Source organism: Stegodyphus dumicola, chromosome 9 (genome assembly GCF_044657685.1).
Source record: "Stegodyphus dumicola isolate Sdum_Otavi_A_Nest chromosome 9, ASM4465768v1".
Lineage (NCBI taxonomy): Eukaryota > Metazoa > Arthropoda > Arachnida > Araneae > Eresidae > Stegodyphus > Stegodyphus dumicola.
This window is the reverse complement of record NC_140776.1, coordinates 43151085-43173298: the sequence shown is the minus strand read 5'-3', so window position 1 is coordinate 43173298 and position 22214 is coordinate 43151085. Positions and strand designations below refer to the sequence as shown.

Below are 22214 nucleotides of genomic sequence, written 5' to 3'. Positions count from 1 at the left end.
TCAATTAAAGACTAATTCTCAATAATATAATTTTCAATGACGAGTACTAGCCATTTTAGACAATGGCCATTACTAAAGCCAGAAGCGATGGTCACGGTATTATGGAGGCACCTGATAAGCGGTTCACCGTTGCGTCCTATAAAGGGACAGCCAATTTACATCCATGTCTTATCCGGGATTCAAATCCGGATCTTTCGGTATGGCAGTCAGGTTCACGAACCACTTTCCCGTCTGGGCAGCAATTCGTAATAAAAATAGAACTAGTAAAATGTTTACTATACACAACAATTAAGCAGACTTATTGCAGGTCAGAGTTATTTTTCTACCAGCTAAAAGAATCGATTGGATACAATTATAAGACGTAGTTTAGTCCTTGATGATCCCCTTTCTGAAAAGGAAAGAATAAATGAAATTTTTATGATTTATTTCTTGTGTAATGTAAAACAAGACCAGCTTCCCATAAGAAAGCCTTCGCGAAAACATCCCTTGTCACAGGCATACATTCTTTGCTTGCTTTTTCTTAATCTTGTAATTTAAATTCACATGTATGTCGAAGAAGATCATAAACATACATATTTGCTTCTAACGTTATGTGCATTTAGGTCTATATAAAATAGCCGATATTACTTTCTTTAAATAAACTCCAATTTATGCCGGTATCACAAACTACAGTACATGTATGATGATTAAGAAGACATGACAGAAAATATTAATATTTTTCTTATAGGTGATTATCCCGCTATATTATTTAACAACTCATCATCCAAAATGCGAAAGCATTTCGGATATACTATGATTTACAGTAAATTTCAAATATTATCACGATTTCCTTAGACTATGTCACTGAAATTATAAGGGGCATAGCTTTTTCAATTAAATAATTACAATCATTTCCTGTGTAATTTTAATTAAGAGGTAATTACAATTACATTGTAATTTTATTAGATTATATAATTACAGTTATACTGTATATCCAATTAGATTTCACAATTAAAATCCAATTATAATTAAAATGCATTTGCATAAATTGTATATGTAATTAAAAATTATTACATTACAACTGTAATTACAAAATAATTGCATAATGTTATTACAATTACCATGTGTTTTCAATTGCATTTTACAACTACATCAATTAAGATCATGATTTTCCTGGGCTATGTAACTGCTTTTATCAGAAACAATTGATATCCTAATTACATAATTATAATTACTTACTGGAGCTACAAGTACAGTATAATTGTAATTTAAATGAAATTACGTAAATTGTAATTATAAACAGCTACTTCTTAACTATAACTACTTAGTAATTGCATAATTTTATTACAATTACAATGCAATTTCAATTGCATACTTACAATTACAATTATCAGGGACAATTACGTTCCTAATTAAGAAGTTATAATTACTACTGCAATTGCAATTAAAATTAAGTTGTAATTAGCGACTATAATAATAATGTATTTGCAATTACAGTTTTATTGTAGTTGTGATTAGATGCAATAAAATTTATAGTTGTATTTAGATTATATAATTATGATGCCTGTAATTACCATTGCATTGTAATTGCAGCTAGATTTAAGAATTAAAATGCAATTACATACATTATTGATGCAATTAAAAAGTACTTACGTTCTAATTATAATTGCAAAGTAATTGCATAATCTAATTACAATTGCAGTGTAATTGAAATCACATATTTCAAAATATTATTGCAGTTACAATTACTGTAGTACAATTACTGTAGCAGTTACAATTACTGTGCTGCTTGGAGTTTTAATTAAAATTGCAGTTACATTTTGCCAAACTGTACCTAAAATTTGGAGAATAATTATGCTGAAAAATAAAATTCCTTTTACGTACATAAACATTTAATTTTACTATAGCTGGTATAAGCACAGAACAGCTGGAGGTTTTGAGCGAGCTATTTATTCCGAGTTGTTATTCAAAACCTAGTGATAAAAACCCGTTTGCCCCTAGCGAATAGTTAGTTTCCTCTCATCAGTTACCTTCCGCAGAGGAAAATTATCACCTCTCAGTTTACATTAAGAGCAGAGAGGGGCGGGCATTCTGGGACAGGCCCCATATATGCTGCTTTGCCGTTTAGTGCCAAAATTTAAGTTTCCGTATATATGCTGCCTTGCTGTTATGAGGCCCAAAATATTTGGACTCATACATGCTGCCTTGCCGATATGAGAGCCTTTATTTTCGAACGCATATATACGGCCTTGCCGCTTGGAGGGTTAACCTAATGTCTCTACAGTGGCGCCCGAACTAAAAGGATGGTGGATGATGATTCTCCCCACCCAGTATTTGGCGATTGGGTTCTCTAAAAAAACCAGTTGCTCTTTAAAAGGGGCAGTATATAATGTATTTCTCCCGCCTTCCTGGTGTAGAGGTCAGCACATTGAGCCGGTATATCAGAGGTCCGTGGTTCGATTCCCGGCGAAGGCGATTGCTCATTTTTCATCTTGCCTGCTTCAAAAAATATCTAATGCCTCTACAGAGGATACATTTCGAACGTAATTTCGAACACTTTCTTTGATGAAGATCGTCTGTTTTTGTTCTTATTTCTAGATTTTCGCTGTCCTGAGCTTAATAAACGTGTATTCTCACACTGTTCGTTCCCTTCCCTTCCTGTGTTTTGTATCTTCACTATCGCACCAGAAAACGTTTCCAACCTTGCATTGCTTTGTGTTTTTTAATCGACTGAGGGAACTCCATCTTTCCTGAAAATTTTCAACCGATTTGATGAAACACTCTGTATATATTACTACTTTGTTACACCGCTCAGTTTATTATTCTTATATGTTGGTAAATTGTGCATTTTTTGCTTTAAAAATGATAGAGTTATGTTGTTCGTATGCTCCGGCTAAGTTTTTTATGCCTTTAGCAAATAGGCATGCAATATTTGTAGAATTAACAACAATTTAAAAGTGATGTTAAGTTGGCGAATTAAGTCAGTTCGTGCATCAACTTCAGTGTCTTTTTGCGGAGTGAACTTTCGAATTTTGTGCGCCAAAAGTTTTTGCCTTCTTGCTCGCTGGCCAAATTGCTTGTTTTTGCGTAGAAACCCTACTTTTATTCGCGAAAAAGTTTTTAAACTGTTTTTAACTGTATTTGGTATTTTAGGTTTATCTGTATTTTACAATTTTTAATGATGATGTTGTTATGTATTTTTGCGTTCCCGCGAAGTGAGAATTGAATTGATTGTATTAGAAGTTTACCTGTAATTAAATTCCAGAAAATATGCTTAAATGAAGCGCAGCAAAAGATGTGTGTAATTTAATAGTACGTACAAGGAAGTCGTCTGATGTTCACATCAGATATTTTTATTTAAAATAATTTGTAATGGACTTCGTTGGAGACTTAATTTAAAAGCATAAGAATACGTTTTGCGGAATCGAAATTCTTCTGAAACTGAGTATAGTGTTACAGCAGAAATGTGTTTCACACCGGTAGAAAGAAGAATGATATATTCTGAAGAAGTTTTTGTCGTTTCTTCTTCCTTAGCTTCTGTAAATAAAAAAAAATGATAGGTTTATAATGACTTTGATACTTTTCAATATTGTCAGAATTTCCGAAAATGATTAAGCTTCATGAATCTGGAAGCACAGTCATAATTGAGCAGACAACTCTTAGGGATATTTTAGGAGACGTTTTGGGTATTTTATGTAACTTACATCTTTCCTTGATAATGATTTTTGCCTTGTTAGTGAAATTTGGATTATTTTTAGTTATTATTTACGATGAAAAAATTTTGGAATCATTTGTGAGGTATTGATATCATGATTTTAAACGGTATTATTATTGGCGAATTTACATCCAGTTTGGCAATTCAAATATCAATTACTCCGACGTAAATATATTAATCTGAGTTCTAGATGTTAAGTAAATACAAACCAATATGGGTGTCTTTGAAGCAATATGTAGTTAAGATAGTGCAGCTTGTTTATCCTACGCGTATTCTTATCTTAAGCACAAAATACAGTTTGTTTCTGTTATAGATTACTTTATAAATAAATTAGCCGCTACGCGGACAGCCTTCGTCTGGCCTTTAAATGTACTGGAAAAATGCCTAAAAGGAACGCCAAACATTAAATTTAAAAACTGCAGAGAATTTTACTCTATTCTTTATCAAAATAATAATAATAATAAATAAATAAAATAAAAAACATAAATTTAAATAAAAATTTATTACATATGAAAAATATTACAATGAAATAAACAATATCCCTTAATATCTAAGTATAAATTATTAATATAAATATTAATAAGTATAAATTATTATTATTAAAATTATTATTAGTATAAATTATTAGTATCTTCTTAAATCTAAGTATATGAATGTTGATTTATAGACTGCAAGTTATGTCCATGGCTGTTGAACTGTAGCAGAAGCCCCACATACGACAAGTGGCATTCTAAGGAAGGAGTAAACTGCTGATTTGGTGACAAATATGGTTTTGGCACATCCTTCGGGTTCACCCAAATCTTAAAATATCCAGAATTGAGGTCTAACGTCGACATGTAGTTTGAGGATATAAATTTTCTGAGAATTTCCTGAACCATTGGTACAGGTTAAACCAGATAATTAGTTATTCTAAGTTTTCTGATATCAATGGCAAATCGCCATGCTTAAAAATTAGTGTGTGGGAGGTTATACTCTCTCAGCAGGACTACAGAGCTAGCTTAGAGACTGCTTATGGGATTATAATTCTCTCTTTATCGTAGGCGTAGAATTTTGCTCTACATGGCGGGTTATTTCTTGTTTCAGTCTAGCGACTCATCACATTTTCCACTCTAGGGTATTATCAAATGATTCTGAAAACTTTCTTAACATTTAACTACTCCAACTTTGTTTTTTCTTCCGAATTAACTATCTTGCTAGACCAATTAAAGTCTACAATCCGATGCCAGACTGAACCTATCCTCTTCTGAAAAATAGCACGTAAGTAAGGACATGTTCAGTCCAACTGCGATGTTCGCGATTCCAGTGCAAACAGACGGTATGTTATTTTTACAATGATTCAGTTCCTTCAGGTCCAAGACTGGATTATCTACCTGCTTATCAACCAGCATATACATATCTAACTGTGCAGTGTCTTCCTGAAAGTTAATTTTTGTGAGAGCAGCTCTTAAACAATCCAGCTGCAATATTACGTTTGCCTGTAAGTTTCTTACCGAAACAAAACTTCTAGTGCTCATCGTTAACTTGTACATTAAAAGCTATTCTCCCTATGCAATCATTGTTTTTCCTGTGCAACTATCACTTTAATTCGTATGAGATCAAACAGTTTATACTTTCTAAATTTTTAAACCAACAAGTTATTTTTCGCCCCTGTGCCCAATAAAGCATCTGAGGGTACGCCGTTTAAAAGAATTTGAATAACGGGAAGGGACAGCTTTATAATTAATACGATATTTGATTGGATGTGAGAAGCCTTTTTCTCCTCTATAGTGATTGACCGCTACCACTACTTAATTTAAAGATTTCTGCTATCAACCATCTTTCATTTTTTGGAAACTATTTTGGCGACCACCATCAGCGGATAAAAATTTCGTCGATTAAGAAACCGTCTCCTTCCTTTAGATTCAGCACCCTTTTCGGCTACAGGCTTCTGAAATTTTCTGCTACATTTCCGGAAGAAAAAACTCCTAACATTATTTTTACACTCCTTCACTGATGCAGCGGTTGTTTGCATATGGTTTTGACTCTCGACTTCGGGTCTCATTTCCGTTTCTTTCTCGCTTTGAGATCGTTTCAGAATGGCCTTGAAAAATCCTCTGAATAGACGAAGCATATTTTCACTTAGACGGTGCAGTGAATACTTACAACTGCTGAATTAGGGCACAGTAAATCTGTGTCCGATCTTGGAAATTCCTTTCCATTCATCAAAAGTGACGGCATGGTGTGGATTTTCTGTATCATTTATTCTCGGCCTGTATTTCTTCGAGGAGTTGAGTTCTTCAAGTCCAGGTACATGCTCCCGGCGCACACCACTTCGGTCAACTGTGACACATGCCATCTTGGAATTTCAGATTGTAGCTGAAAATGATGGCCATCATATGGAACATGTTTCGTTGTAATAAAAATTGTAAAATTGTAAAAGTATTGTAAAGGGGTGGCTAAATGTGTAATTTATTAATGCAACGTCCTCTTGTGGCGATATTTGTAACTATTACTTTTTCCCATTGAAAGACATTCCCATTTCTTCATTATGTCCGTCACATAATTTCACAGTTTTCTGAAGAATAGTTTCTGCTGTAGGCAACTTAGGATATGTTCTTTAATTCTGGACACCCTGCATTTTTTCAAAGGTATCCTTAACTTCCTTGAATGTGAAAACAAACCTGAATATTTTTAGGACTGAAATATTACAGCAAAATGTTTGTATATCACGCTCTTCTTGTACATCATTTATAAAATGCAAAACAGAGTGCGAGTAAAAATTACTAAATTACAAAAGAGCATTAACGTGTTAATAAAAAAATCACTAAATTTTTTTAAGTATTTATTTTATTTTTTGTAGTCGAAATGGGTCGATTCCAGAATCCTAAAACGGAAAAAGGTTCCTTTTTGTAAAGTTATTTGGATAACGTTTTTTAAAATTTCAAAATCCTTTCTACGCATGCAATAGCTTGCTAGCTATCTAGCGCTTAAAATACCATGAACTTATCAGGAAGCAGAAAATAAAACCAGAAAAATAAAAAAGTATTTTATTTTATTAAAATCAAAGTTTAGATGCGGAGATAAGAAAGTAGTATTCCAGAAGAAGAAGGAAACTGTCGATGGGTCTATTTTTGTGTAATCGGAAAGATAAAAATGAAGTTGGATCTTAGATTATGAACGGTTAACAACCTCCCAATAAATGGAGACTCTTTTCGAGAAGATTCCAAAAGTTGCTAGATAAAATGAAACGTAAAAAAAGTAAAGTTAGTTTGGTGAAATCTACCTCCGATGACCTTCTTTGATTTGCAAGCTAGATTGAATGACTGCTCTCAATAAAGGCTAAAGTTTTGTGCCATTTCTTTGCTCATAGAACAGATAGGAAGTACAAGCACACTTTTTAGATAGGTTACCCATACTGTCTGCTAACTGGTGCTACCTGAATTTCGTATTTATTTGTCACCGTTATAATACACTGAAAAAAAAAATAAATAAATAAAAAATAAAATCGCAAATGTTCTATCGGAATACTGAATAAAGAATAATAAAAACGATAATACTCGTTCCAATAAAACCTTTTTGAGTATGTAAAGGTGTAATAAAGAAATTATTAGTTTCTTCCTAAAGAAAAATTGCATTTACCAACATTTATTTTCAGTCTGGAAAAATTTTACTCCGAATTTGTGTTAGTTTACAAAGTCTAATTTTCTTAGGGAGCACACACTAGTCTTAGTCTAGTTCTTAGTCTAGTTTTCTTAAAGACTTTAAAGAAAGACTTGTGAAGTATTTTCTCCCTCCTTCCAGCATCCCTTAGTGGTGTAGCGGTTATCATACTCCACGTATTCGAGAAGCCCAGGGTTCGAGGCCTTTGCTCGTTTTTCATGTCTCCTGCTTCCAAATAACCTAATGTATCTACAGACTATTGAGGAATTATCATCTAGCCTTTTGAAATAAAACAAAAATCAGAAAAAGGGTGTATAAGACCCTTTTATTCGAAAACAAAATTAACAAGTACCCAACTTGGGTTTACACAAGCCAATTAATACGTAACGTTGAACAAATTCAAATGTGATAGATTAGTCTAACGGCTCACAGAATAATTTAACGCGCAAAAAGGGCTCTGGTTTCTATAAAAAACGGCGAGACAAGCCAAATGACCAGAAGCACTCAACGCCACAGAATCAAATCGCTAATAATCACGGTCCAACGAGGCCTGGAATAGGCAGACACACTCTAACACTAACTTTCGGAACTCTTGCTTAAGTAGCACTTTTTTCTATCTCAATCTGAATAAAAGCTCGCTATCTCATTTAGAAAAGCGTGGGTGAAAAGAGAGTGACAGAAAAATACTGAAACTTAAAATTTACTATTAGTTAAAAATAAATAGATAAACCTCACAAGTTCATGCTTTTTAATGCATTATTTAAAACTTGCTTAGGAAGCTATCTGTCATAACGTTTAAACACAAAGAAAGCAGGAAACCAAAATAGTAAAACTAAGATTTTAAAGTGAGCAAGTTATTAGATGCTAGCAATTATGGTTTATGATCACATACGTAGATTAAAAGCATTTAAACATCGCTAAGCAAACATACCCTAAAAACTGCTGCAAACTACAGACACATTTGCTTCCTCAAATAATTAAAGATAAAAATGTAACAGTTTCTTATTTAAAAGTATTTTATTAATCAACAAGTTTAATGTGCACTAAAATCTGGCATGTCATAACTGCATCATAGGAAACACGATTCAGAAGTTTCTAAATATTTTCTTAAATCTTGCATTGTAATTCAAAAGTAATAGATTCAAATCCTGATTTAAACTTAAATTTCTTAAAATCCTGAGTTAACTTAAATTTCGGTTTATCCTAGTTAAAAATGCAGGAAAGGGGATTAACCGGTACTATAATTAACAGTAAAACAGTGTTAATAATTTACCTGTACTTTCAAACAGTTTAATCTGGAGAATAAGCTTATTTGGGGTTACGTAAATCAGTATTTAGTATTGTCTTCCGATCTCGAGTTTGTTCACGTATCATGTCTCGCTTTGTGTTCTGTTCCTATTTATTCTTTCTCACTTCTCGACCCACATCTTGCTTGATTTTAAGCCCTATATTTTGATAATATTTGGTAACATTTTATAATATATTTGAAATTATTTCGATAATTTTCAGATTTGCATAAGAGTAAAAGAGAAGATTTTACATTACTGTACTGTACTATACATTTGATTTGGTACATTACTGACTGTACATTTGATTTGGTTTAAAGACTGAGAAATTTACTTTTAAATGCTTGATTTGACAATATTTCTGTATTCCAAGGGTTAAGTGCAATTAAATTACGTGTACTGTTATGGATACATATAATTCCCAGATAACCATGATGACTTAAAATCAGACAAAAAAGCAACTTTCGTTTAGCGTAGGCTTTGAGTTAAACTGTATCGATTTAGAGGGCTAACAGATAAAGAACACCAGAGACAAACTCCTGCCCTGTTTTTTCTCTTAAGATATCTCTCAGCATTAAGGATAATTTCCATCCAGGCTGACGCAACATTTGCGATCCCCTCCAGGCTTTAAGCAAGGCATGGGACATAGTTTATGCACCACTCCAGTCGCAACAGCAAAGCTGAAAGGGTGCTCTATCCGCTTACGTCAGTCCCCCAGCAGACGACCGAATGGGACCAAAGTTCCAATAAAAGCCACAAAATCTGACAGTTTAACAACCCTACAACCAAAGAGCAAACAGAGAGTTATAGTCTCTGCCAAACCTGAACCATCACACGAATAAACGGAGCTTCTAATCCTGTGAAGAGTGATTATATACACTCGTTGCCGAGACCGAATAAGTACAGATCTTAGCCCGTGCTTCATAGGTTTTACCTGCATAGACCTCCAGGAGGAGAGCTAACAGATACAGTCGCTCGTTTTCGGGAACAAAGCGTCTTTGCCAAAAAAAAATCTGAAAAGTTTCAGATTTTAAATTACGTCCAAAGGGGCGTTTTTTTGTTAACATTTTGTGTGTTACATTTATTTATTAAATGATTTTAATACTCTGTCGCTTTCTGTTTCACCTTGATTATGATTATATGAGAAATTAGACATATACTAGATGACTGTGGATTTTTAATCAAAACCTGATAATTTGATCTTTAGATAATTAGCAGGTTTGTCTCACGAGGAAAGTTCTTCAAAACATTTTCCTGTGATTACCTTCTAATAGTAATGGAGTTAAAATATGGTGAATTTATCCAAAAAATTATTTGGACTTAACTTTGCTTAAACCACCTACCTTGATGAGAAAAAGAAATCACCATTATGCAAAATTCTTCTGATAGTTGCAGCATGAAGCTATCAAAAAGATTTTGATACACTTTGAAATTCATTTTTTACATTAAGTTACAAATATTTTTCTCAGTTTGTAGTGTTACAGTTGATCTGGTAATTCTACTTTATAGTCCTATAAATTAACAGACAGGAAGCGAGTTATCGCTGTGTCTGAGATAAATGCCGAAGTCTGAATTAAGGTTATAAATAACCTTTCTAAATAAACGACGGAACATAAGTGTACGCTCTTTTGATACAGTAACTGCAACTAGTTGTGATGCAAATAAAGAGAACAGTTCTAGACCCTTTTTTTCTAAGATGGACAACAGGTGAGTTTGTAGCAGCGTGAGTTTCTCATGAACGGAAGTAATACGTACTGTTAAGAAACAATATTAATCAGAACCTATTAATGAACAGTTAAAATATTGCAATAATATTAATGGAATTATGAATTTGCTGGGTTAAATGCTTATAATACATGGTACATAAAACTTCATAATAAATTGATTCACCTGGATTATAAATATTTAGAATTAGAAAGCCAGCGTTAAAGCAATGACTACCTTTAGAGCAGCGTGTTTACTTCATTTGCATAAGTAATACATGACATTGAAATATAACATTAATGAAAAATCTGTTGTTCAATTTTTTATCATAATATAAAATTGACTAGTAGCATGAACTACTTGAATTAAATGTTATTATGACACAATATAAAAAGTTATTATAGAACACAGATTCATATCGATTGTAATTATATTAGTTTTAGAAAGCTAGCGTTAAGCTGCCATCCTTGACCCTTGAAAAATCCAGATGTTGCTGCTCACTTACTTGCAGCAATAGCTGTCACTGAGCTTAAACAAGGAAGGAATTAAAGGTAAATAAAATCACACCCTATCAGCCGTAAAAAATACTTGTAATCAATTGTACAAAGGTTCAATCGATAGGGAAAAGATTCCTTACTTTGCTGATTGCTGTTGCGTTTTCGATGACTTGAAGGGTATCCAAGATGCTAATTTTATATCACAAATCAACGCTTCGGAACTTACAAAAATTTCCCGTTTCACTGGGGAACTTAAAAAAAAACTTTACTTTTGCGTTAACACCAGATTAACACCACATTGTCTCACGTGGTACTTGAAGATGACTTAGCGGCAGGTCAGTGAGCACGCTATCGGCAAATTCGAGCAACACAACATTAACTAAAAATCCCCATAACAATTCCGTAATAAAATTTGGTACTAATTGAACGGTATTTCCGCGGTTCAATGACTTCTTATCGGATTGGGGAGTTTTAGGTCCTACACGACTGTTTGACAGATATATCCCTCAAATGGCGCAAGCTGTCGATGATTTGCAAACTTAATTTAAATGTCCTAATTTTTAGCAATAAAAGAACCTGAATATTCTAAGAAAAAGGATAGTAGACCAAGAAACTGAATACGACAAACATTCTACAATGGCTTTCGACAAGGTCGTAAGCGTTTTGTTGGATATCGATTTCCTAGATACGAAGGCCTTGGGTTCTAGCTTGCGAGGTGAAATGTGCTCACTAGAGAATTTAGGATTCAGACCCTGAAAATTTACTTTCAAGTCACCTACAACGGTTGCTGCTAGCACGCCAAAAACAAGACCGTAGTTTCTCTGGTGCTGAGATATTATAATTAGAATGATGTGAAAGGAGAAGTTTTGTTCTGATTACCTTTCTTTCAGATCTCAATATTTTCTTTATATTTACAGCAGGAGTTTGTTTACAGGAATCTTTTTGTTTACAGGATTTCCCTCAATTTTTCAACAATAATGCCAGTTTTATTGGCACTGACTTCAGAAGTCAACTACTGCATAACTTGTTCAAACCTACGATTTTCTTCCTTATCCTTAATAAGCAAAATGGGATCAAAGGCTTATTGGTTGGAGAGGAAAAGAGCTCCTTCCTGCGATCAGTGCTTCATTAGATTCTACTGGAGCTAGACACGCGTCTGCTAGGGATGGAGGGACAATGCTAAGAGAAGTTGTTGCAGAACAAGAATTAATTTGCTCTTGTAATGCCGTTACCTGTCTTTACAGCTGTGAACAGAATAGCTCCAGCTATGTCAACACGTACAAAATGAGGTGGTAACACGTTGCAGTACCTTACGGTAACCACGAGTAATTTTTTATTTTCTTGGGCGAACAGAAACAGTTGATCATATAGCTGGTATACTGTGGCAATTCTGGGTGCAGAAGAAACTAAAATAGACGAGGAGTCATTACATTAGTCTTTGAGAGGTGTGATCAATGTAGGAGAGATGCGGTTGGATCGGCAATCTAGGGCGAGGCCGGCAAGGGAAGGCGAATTATTGAAACTAATATTGATGAAGTGTCATCATGTACACTAACAAAGACTGAATAATGCGGCACTAATGACAAACGTAATTCAGAGAGAATCAGGGTAAGTTGCTGGATTGCAGGAACATGAAGGTAAAGCTATAATTAATACTCAAAGTAAGAAAGCTAAGTTGGCTGAATATGATGTAAATCAAGCACAAAAAATTATAAAATTTATAAGGTATTTCTCCCACTTCCCTAGCGTGCCTTCGTGGTGTAACGGTAGCACGCTGGGCCGGTATTCCAGAGGTCCGTGGTTCGATTCCCGGCGAAGGCGTTTGCTATTTTTCATCTTTTCTGGCTTCCAAAAAATCCTAATGTCTCTGCAAATTAACCTTATGTTTATAATGAGAAGGGAAAGATAACAGCACATACAGCAGAATTATAATAAAAATTAGGAATAAAAAATTAAAAGGAACACTGCTAATTAACAAAAATTAAAAAACTTCTAATTAATATCATTAGAAGAGCGTAATAAATAATGCAAGTAAGATATTATTAGCAAAAATACAAATCGAATGAAATGCATACAAAAAGAAAATAAATGCTAAATAATTAAATAGTAGAAAGAAATAAGAACACTGAAATTAATATTTAAATGGTAAATTATATGAAAACAAACCAGAAATCAGCAAGATTATTAAAATATCATTAACAGCAATTTTGATACAGCTTACTAAAAGCAGCTGGGCTAAAATACAGTTTTAAGACAATTAACACAGAAACAGGAAGTAATTTGTTAGTACAGAATATGTGTAGATTCAGCGTAAACGTAGTAAATAAATGAATAGTAAATAGTAAATAAATTAATGTAAGTCAATATAATATTTTGTTAGAAGCAAATGTTTATACCTTGGACAACCAGTCAAATAAGTACTGCAGATAGTTCTTCAAAAACTACAGGCATCATCATTAATCCACGGAAAATTATGCTATTCAGAAACACATTTAGGTCTCTTACAAGTAAACTCAGCACTTAACGTCCGTAGATATAACACTATTCAAACTTGTATATCAGTTCGCAAGCGGAAACTTCTGCACCCTACGGGACTACTCTTCCAAAGAAGAAAAAGGGCGAGAACGACTGATTCTTCCTATTGTTTCCCCAGTAACGGTGAATACTCATCAGACAAAATGCACGAGATAATAAATTATTAAACAACAATTATATATATTATTGTTATATTATTATATAACAATGAATATTCTTAATAAGAGTGTTGTTACTTTCAGTCTAATCAGAATTACATAGAAAAGAAGGAAAGGCGATTCCACATACGGCGATATAAAAATAACATACGTAGACTTAAAAGATCTGGCACTTTCTTTTGTTTCAACGGGGAGAGCGCTCTACAGCACTTCCGTGCGCAGCATCCTTTAGATCACACAATTAAATACTAACCTAGAAACTGGCTCAATGAATTTACAGGCGCCTCAGATTCAAAGTATCGGTGGCGAAAGAACGCAAAATCAAACAGTTGCAGCTGCTAGAGCTGGCAGAAAATAACCATCTAATGAGCAAATGCCAGAAACATTCTCTCTTTCAATATTAAAAAACCTCAGTTTAAATGCACAGAACTAATTTGCATTTTGTTGAGGAATACGGAAAGAAGTTATACGTATTAAAAACCGAAATCATAATATCGTTAATTTAAAATAATAACCTTACATCTTTCCCCACCAGAATTTAAGTAATTACAACAAAGGCCTTTAACGATCTTACTAAGATTTTGAATGCTAAATCTAACAACGTTCCAACTTTTACTATTGTCAAGTAAAGTGTCTGAAATTAAATTTAAGGTTTTAGAGAAGTTTGAGTTTTCGTAGGACAAATTTCATGCCATCATTAGTTCTTTCTCATCTCCTTCCAAGAATCTGGAAGAAAAAGTAGTTTAATGAAGAAATATTAATTATTTGTACTTTCAAACTTTACATTTACAATTTCATCAACACTTTTTTAACATTTTTCTTCTTCTAAACTCTGTTTCTCACCCTTGCTCTCCCATATTGTGCAAGTGCATGTGAAAATGTATAGAATTTAAACAAACCCTCTGCTAAACAAAATTCTACAACGTTAATAGCTTAGACGCACTATAGCTCAATAACACCCTATTTAAAGACTTAATTTTCATTATTAATTATTAAATTTCATTATGAATTTCCTTAATTTTCATTAAATCTAAAAGTGTTGGCTGAAAAGCTTAACTTTTAACTTTCAAATACACTACGCTAGCTTTTACTTTAATTCAGCTCCTTTATCGTTTTTTAGTTTGTATTTTAAATTTACCATACATAATATCAGAACACCTTAATTTTACAAAACAGTTAACAAACATATTTCATGAAAATAACATCAAAATTCATCTACATTCGAAAGATTATTTAGTTTGAACTTTACATCACAATGTACAAAATTTGCTAATATCTATCCTGTAAACGTGCCAGATACACGTCAATACAGTCTTTTTGACTAAAATGAAACCAAAACTAAACACGCTAAAACTAAAAATTCTTCAAAATAGATGCATCATTAAACTGAAAAAGTTTGTTGCTGAATAAAACTAGGATGCCCTCGCTTGAGGTAAAACTCAACAGAATACAGCAATTGTTACTCTAAAGCATAAAATCAATTGAACATTTAAAGATATAAAATAAATTTTTACTTATTTTTGTTTCTTTGGGACGCTGATTTCGCACCCCGTCCAGGTCGCTTGCATTTCTCTGAACGGTCCCTCATGGTAATAGACTTCCTCTGGAGCTGTGGAAATTCTGGCGTACGCGGCTGCTTCCAATTCTGGCGTACGCGGCTGCTTCCAATTGATGTGCTGTCGGAAACCTCCTTTAGTCTGCCTGGAACGACCGTTGGCCTAGCTTCCATCAAGTGGTTGTTTGCAACGTAGATTCTGGCTTGTTGATCTGAATTTGACTCGTCGTTGTAAGCCTCATTCGTAGATGAATTTCTAGTCCGTGGGCTTCCCAAAAGTCGTTGCTTATCACGTGGTTGGTCACAGCATTTGAGGGAATTTGTACTGTCATCCATTAAATCTTTTATCAGATTGAGTAACAATTTTTAATTATTTGAATACAGTTTAATTTTCTACATTCAGTCGTTATCAAATGCAGCCAATTCGTCTTTTAAAGATTAACGTTTTCTAAAGGAAACGGATATCGTATTTAAACAAAAACGTCTAAATAAAAACGAGAAATTAACCTGCTTCAAGAAGTAAAATTGTGAATTTTAAGCGATAAACTTACACAAACACTTGTATAAACATAGAAAAATAATTCATGATGTCAATGCGAATTTTTGTCGAAAATTTTGCTGAATAAAAAAATTATTGAAAGATATATACCATTAATTGGAATTCTAATTCATTGAAATTTAATCTATACTGAAATAAAGATTTATTTACAAAAGTGCGAAATTAAAAATAAAATTATTGTGCAATTCAAAATACATTTTATGTTTTGTGCTTACATCCTACATAAAATTTCACTTTTTCGTTCTACATGTACAAATCCTTTGTAGTGCCAGTTTCAATATGTTTCGTTTTTCAGTTTAAATGATAATTCCATTCCTTTCTAAAAAATTCTTTAAAACATATTCAGTTAAAAATCCAAATTTGGACATTGCATTTACTGAATTTTAATTTTTATTTGGAGGTATACAATTCTTTTATCTTTTTTTTAGTATCATGCCTCAATATCAGTAATTTTCAAGCTTGATATTTATTTGTTTCATTCATTATTATGGCATATTTATAAGTTATTATTATTTAAATTATACACTCTTTCAGCATAGCAGTTACAGACTTCCAGGAGAGATGGAGTACATCTAGATGATAGAAAATCACACAGCATAGTCAGAAACGCTTTCCTGGCGCTGTAGTAACGACACAAGAAAGAAAGACACGAACAGGGTGAGAAAACACTTTTATTACGATTAGTGCAGCTAAAATGCTGGGACGGCGTTGGCTGGTGAACGAGATAGATGACGCTAAGTACGCAGAAAAGTCAGCATGTGCGCTGAATTGCGACCGTGCTTATTGTGAAGCTTGATTTTGCCCGCCGATAGAGTGGAAGTTAGGATGATATGCTACACGAACGTGGAGATCGCTGATATGCATCTGGCATATAGAGCCGCAGAGCTCTGATACTGTATTTGTCATTATCCCATTTGTACATAATTTATATACATAATTCACAATGACAATATTTACAGCACCAACGTTCAGTATTTTTTGGAAGAAGGATGTGACAATATACTAACAGAGTTACTTTATTTGTAAATAAATATCAGAAAGAATTTGAAACAAGGTAATTTTAATATTTTTGATAAATATATAAATATGAAATGCTTAACAGAAAACTAATAGGCGGTTTTAATCAGTAAGTGGCTAGATGTACTTTACAACTTTTTTTTTATTTTGTGAGTTTTCGTCTAGATATTTGAAGCTAAAAAATCTAATCAAAATTTAAAGCATTGCGATTAGAGTAATCGCAATTTATGTCTAACAGATTAAAGATATGTCAGCAGCACTGAAATTTAAACGGTTTATATAAAAGCTAAAAGGACAATGAGTAGCTTAAGTGAATTATGTAAACCGGAATTAAGTAAAGTAGAAAAATATCCCCCTGAATTTCTCTAAACAGCAAATAAACAAATAGCATGTTTTTCTGTTAGTATTAACCTACACATAATTTTGAACCTTAGTCTCTTTTTCCAAAAATATGGGATATGTTGCGTTAAGGAAAAAAAAAATATATTGTATTTAGAAGAAGTTATTTACCAAGAATAGTATTTTAAACTACTTATCCTAGAAATCTGTTTCAAGATTAGAAAATTTTTCAGATTGAAATTTAGGATAACTGTGGAGTTAAACGTGATTTTAAGCCTCCAAAAATCCCTCAGCCGATATTAAAGAAGCTTTCCAAAACGTTGTGATATAAATGTGAGCATTGTCCCCCTCCGAATCTTTAAAAGAAACTTTTTGTAACATTAAAGCTCAATTCTAATACAGAAAAAAGTAATTGTTGAATTTTACAGTTCCTGATAGTGCAATATACTTTTTTAACATATAAAATATCGTCCGAAATTTTGCGAACAATTTACGAAATATTAAGAATTATTCAATTTTAAAGCATTTTAATTACTTTTTACAACATTTTAAAGCAAAAATTAACATATTAATAGAAAAAGTTATTACATTTTTTCATGAGCTAGAAATTGGAATCTGCATTTAGATATGTAATGGTTTCTAAAATGTTTAATGCTTAAAAAATATCCGTTACAATATTTCATAATAAAAATATCTCCCAGCTGCAAAATTTAATTATAGATATAAAGAGGGGTATAATCATAATTTGAATCTTTAAGAGCCCTCTTAAACAGTTTCTGGAACCCCATATGAACAAGTATCAAAGAAAATCTAAAATGTGTGCCAAAGATTAAAATAACAACCAAAATTTTTCTTTTTTCTCTCTTATTGCTTCAGAAAAAGGCAATTTAGAAAAAAAATATATGATAATGAGAAAAGTACGATAATGAAGAACGGTGTGTGTAGTTGAAAGCCACACCATTCAGCCACGTGCCGATACACAAGATAAGCAGTGGCCAGTGATTGAAGAAAATTATCATCTTGACCTGATATTTCACCTTCAGTGGCGGTTCAGGTTCAAGATGACAGAAGCAAAGTCCATCATTTTTCGGATATAAATAGTGGAGGAATAACGAATAGCTTTCGAGTTGGGCACAATCATGTTTGTCCTTGCTCTCACGTTCGCAGCTTTAGCTGGTGAGTATGAACTTATTACTAATTATGTTTGGTTAATATTTAAATGGAAAATTGTTTGTGGATTTCCTAGCAGATTCTAACGAACTTCTATTGTGGAAATTAATTTAATGTTAATGCTTCGCATTTGAATTGGAAAAACTGTCTGGATATCTTTTTAGTTTCAAACGTAGTTTTGATTTAAACGATCAATGAAGAATATGCAGGAAAAATGATATTGCATCTTAATTCTTTTAGGAGTCAATATTATTTCTGAAATTCCAGAGCAACAATATTTTATAATTAAACGTGTTTTGTTTTTGGATCCGTAAATGTTAGAGAAAACACCGTGAAAATGAACTTTTTACTTATCAGTTAGAATTTAATATGAATGTCAAATTTAATTAAATTAAACCCTAAGTTGGGAATCACCTAATAACTTTCAACGTGAATAAAACAATATGAAAATTAAAATTAAGTTACTTCTATATCTTATTAATATATCAGTTATTTCTGTGTCTGATTAAAAAAGCAGTCTTTTGTATGCATAAGTATCTTTTTATGGTATTATTTCTAGAAAATTCATATACTGCATGGAAAAAATATTGAATCACTATATGATGTATCGGAAAATACAAATAATTTTATTATTCATATAATTATGAATTTCCTTCATTTTTAATATTTCTATATGCAATTTACCAAAAAATTGCTTTGGAAATATATATACTGATTAAAGATTTCAAGCTGTTTGAGAATATATGTATATATATAAAGGAGTTACCGGAATTAGTCAATTAACGATAATTAATATTTGCGAAATGGGAAAATATAAATTAATAACTTATTAATCACTAATATTTCCTAAGATTTAATTAATTATTGAAATTAAATTCACTATTTTACATTTAAGGTATCAAATAATTATAATATTCAGAACCGAATTCCGAAAACTGCAAAGATATATGTGCATAAGTGTTCTGTAACTTTTCTCAACCATCATGCAAATATAAGCCAGTTTCTCTTTACAGGAAAGCCCGCAAATGAGTTACCGAAATTAATTAATTACCGGGAATCAATATTTTCACAATGGAAAAGATCTAAAGTTTAATAACCTATTTAATCACTAATTATTCTTAGATTTCATTAGTTACTGAAATTAGATCCACTATTTTACATTTAAGGAATCAAATAATTATAACCAAATTCCGAAAATTATGAAAAGTCTTAAAATACGTGTGAAGAAACATGATATATTTTATACAATGTTTGGTTATTTTAAACTTCTGTAATTATCTAATTATGAATGTATAGAGTTCCTCACTTCTATTCTATTAAACCAAGTGTCGAGAACCCAGTGGACTGCTAAGCGAATAATTGCTTAGTTCAAAGGACAGAGAGAGTTAACTCAAGAAGGGTTAGTTATCCTTTATTAACTCAAAATAAGGTTAGCAGTCTGCTCCTTTCTTGGGCATACAGCAAAGCCCTGGATTTCAACTCAAAAGTAAGAAATAAGAACTAACTAATGATTAAGTAAGAGATTTATCCGAAGCTAACACATTTCTAAAGTAGTTGGCCCGTAATATTAAATTTGCCAGCGAACTATCAAAAGGCCGAGCTTAATAACAGCTTAGGAGACACATAACCCAAAGGTAAACGCGCGCTACTCAGGAATCCTCTTTGTCGAAGTCAGCTGAATGGTGACTTAAATACTATTCTCCTCCTCATTTGCATTCAACACAATTCTAAAACCTCATTCTGGTAGAGAGTTATAAGTTGAAACTAGATAAGATAGGAAAGATGCATTAAATTAAAATAACTGTTATAAAATTAAAATATTCCCTACAAATGAAAATTTGACGACTCATTTTTGAAATACAAAACTATTTTAAATATTTTCCATCCATGCTAAGCTCAGTTTGTTGTAAAATATTAAATAAACCGGATGCTTAATTTTCAGTAGTTTAAAGATAACATAAATCGTACTAATCAGCAATATAATACGCTTGTGTCAGCTATTTAGTAATAATGTATTTTACATTTGATTTGCTTCCTTTTGTTCAAAACTCCATTTACAACAGCTATTTTCTAAATATTTATCCCTTTCGCAAAACTTCGTCTCAAATTTCGAATTACTCATTAAAAGAAAATTATTAAGATTAATCATAAACAAAGTCGAAACAATTACCGATACTTATAGTATTAAAATCGATCTTGATATAGTAGTAAGTAACGAATCGATAGTAAGTCGATTTTTCTCGAATTCAGAACTTTTCTTTTAATCTCTTCTATGAAAATATATTGCACTATTTAGCTAACATTCAGACTAATTTAATATTTTGACTCACTCTTTTAGTATATGCTAAGAATATGTCCTTTTTAATTATTATTAAAAGTTCAATATTTTATTGAATATAATTGCATTAATAATATAGCAAAGAAATTGCTTCATAATTATTTATTATGATAATATATTTCCATACATATTAAAAATTTATCTAATTTTTAAACAATTCTGAAGTTCTTCAATGAAATTTTTTCTGAATTTAAGAAAAGTTTGTAGCGCTATAATTTTAGTAGTATAAATATTTATATTTAGGGCAGAGTAGGAAAGCATTTCTACTTGGAAATGTTGAGAACGTTTTCTCTTTTTCTTATAATAGTACATTTCATGTCATATTTCGATTGTATTTAAAGCATTTATAATAAAATGACAGTTTAAAATTAATTCCATTTGTGAAATTTTATTTTAATTGTAATTAATTCTACTCCTTTTCCTTTACAGCATCTGCAGCCGCTACTGGTAAGTGTCAAAATATTTTACTTTTCGATTCAAAATTTTTAATATTTTAGATAAAAAATGTATTGGAGCTGTTGAATAAGCTTGCGAGTTGCGTGCAGTTATTTGACCATCGAAATTAAAACTCGGGGAAATAAGTATGATACTGGTTAAAAATTCTATGTTTCTTTTTAAGAATAGTAAAGGTTTATCTCACTTTATTTTTTACATATTTATATAGCCTCAAAGAATTAAGCTTTAAATAGATATTAAAGTGCTTTACATTGATTTTAGCTTCCAGTTTCAATATAAGCTTCTCCTTTAAGCAGGCAGGGATATGCTAGCTTTTCTTTTCATTTCATGGTCTCTACCAATTGAATATATGGTTCCATAGCCCTCGCATGGTTATTAAGTGGGGTCAGGCTTTCCGCAGAGAGCACTCTATGTAGAATTTCTAAGATTGAGATCTATCGCACTAAATTATATCTCTGCTAAACTATTTTCGTTAAGCTCTTATTAATAAGCAATCAACTGAATTATCAAGACTTTTAATTGATTTACCAAATTTCACACAGTTCTCATGAATGATACTACATCATGAATGATACTATAATGACTACGTTGTAATTCTTATCGGATAATTTAAATAATGCTTAATACTTTTGAATGTAAGCTGTAGAAGACTAGTTATACATTCTGGTTTCTTTATCATGTTTTCGGCTCAGAACGATAACGTAAAACAGGAATTTTTAAAATTATTATAATTCGTCTTCTAAACCATACCTGAGTACATAAAATCCCCTTATGTTTTCTTTTATTTTTTCCTTATCATTGAGGCTTCACAAATCGTGAGGGAAAAATAAAATTCTAGATTACTGAAGTTTTAGCTGTCTCAGCAAACCAATCATTGAGTCCAAGCATAAAATGGCAACGAATTATTCGTGTTTTAGTGTTAACATCACAGTGTGTTTGTAAGTGTTAGGCATATCACCAAAACTTGTTCTATGAACTGAAGTGAACTTTTGAAAAATAAATTTTGATTTATATTGGAACATATAAAAATCATAAATAACTTCAAAAAACATTTCAGCTTCTCCATATCTCACTTTATTATATTTTCTATACAATCAATGTAGGCAAAGTGGAACTGATGTGGTTATGTATTCAAACTTTAAAGCAGCCTGCACTAAATTATAGTTTAAATTTTTAAACAACGTTTATTAATTTGTCTCTTTATCTCATTTATAAAAATATGCTATCATGTTTAAATTACATAACATACGTAAAAGCTAGTAACTTT

At 32.0% G+C, this 22214-nt stretch overlaps 1 protein-coding gene across 1 annotated transcript in view; it reads left to right on the top strand.

The window, feature by feature from the left end:
- The first annotated feature begins 18027 nt into the window (after positions 1-18027).
- The window catches only part of cv-d (vitellogenin-like lipoprotein), a 38861-nt gene continuing 34674 nt past the window's right edge, over positions 18028-22214 (top strand). The window contains exons 1-2 of the mRNA XM_035352168.2: positions 18028-18159; positions 20921-20938. Of these exons, the coding sequence (XP_035208059.1) occupies positions 18123-18159; positions 20921-20938 (55 nt within the window). The 5' untranslated portion in view covers positions 18028-18122. The remainder of the gene's footprint in view (positions 18160-20920; positions 20939-22214) is intronic.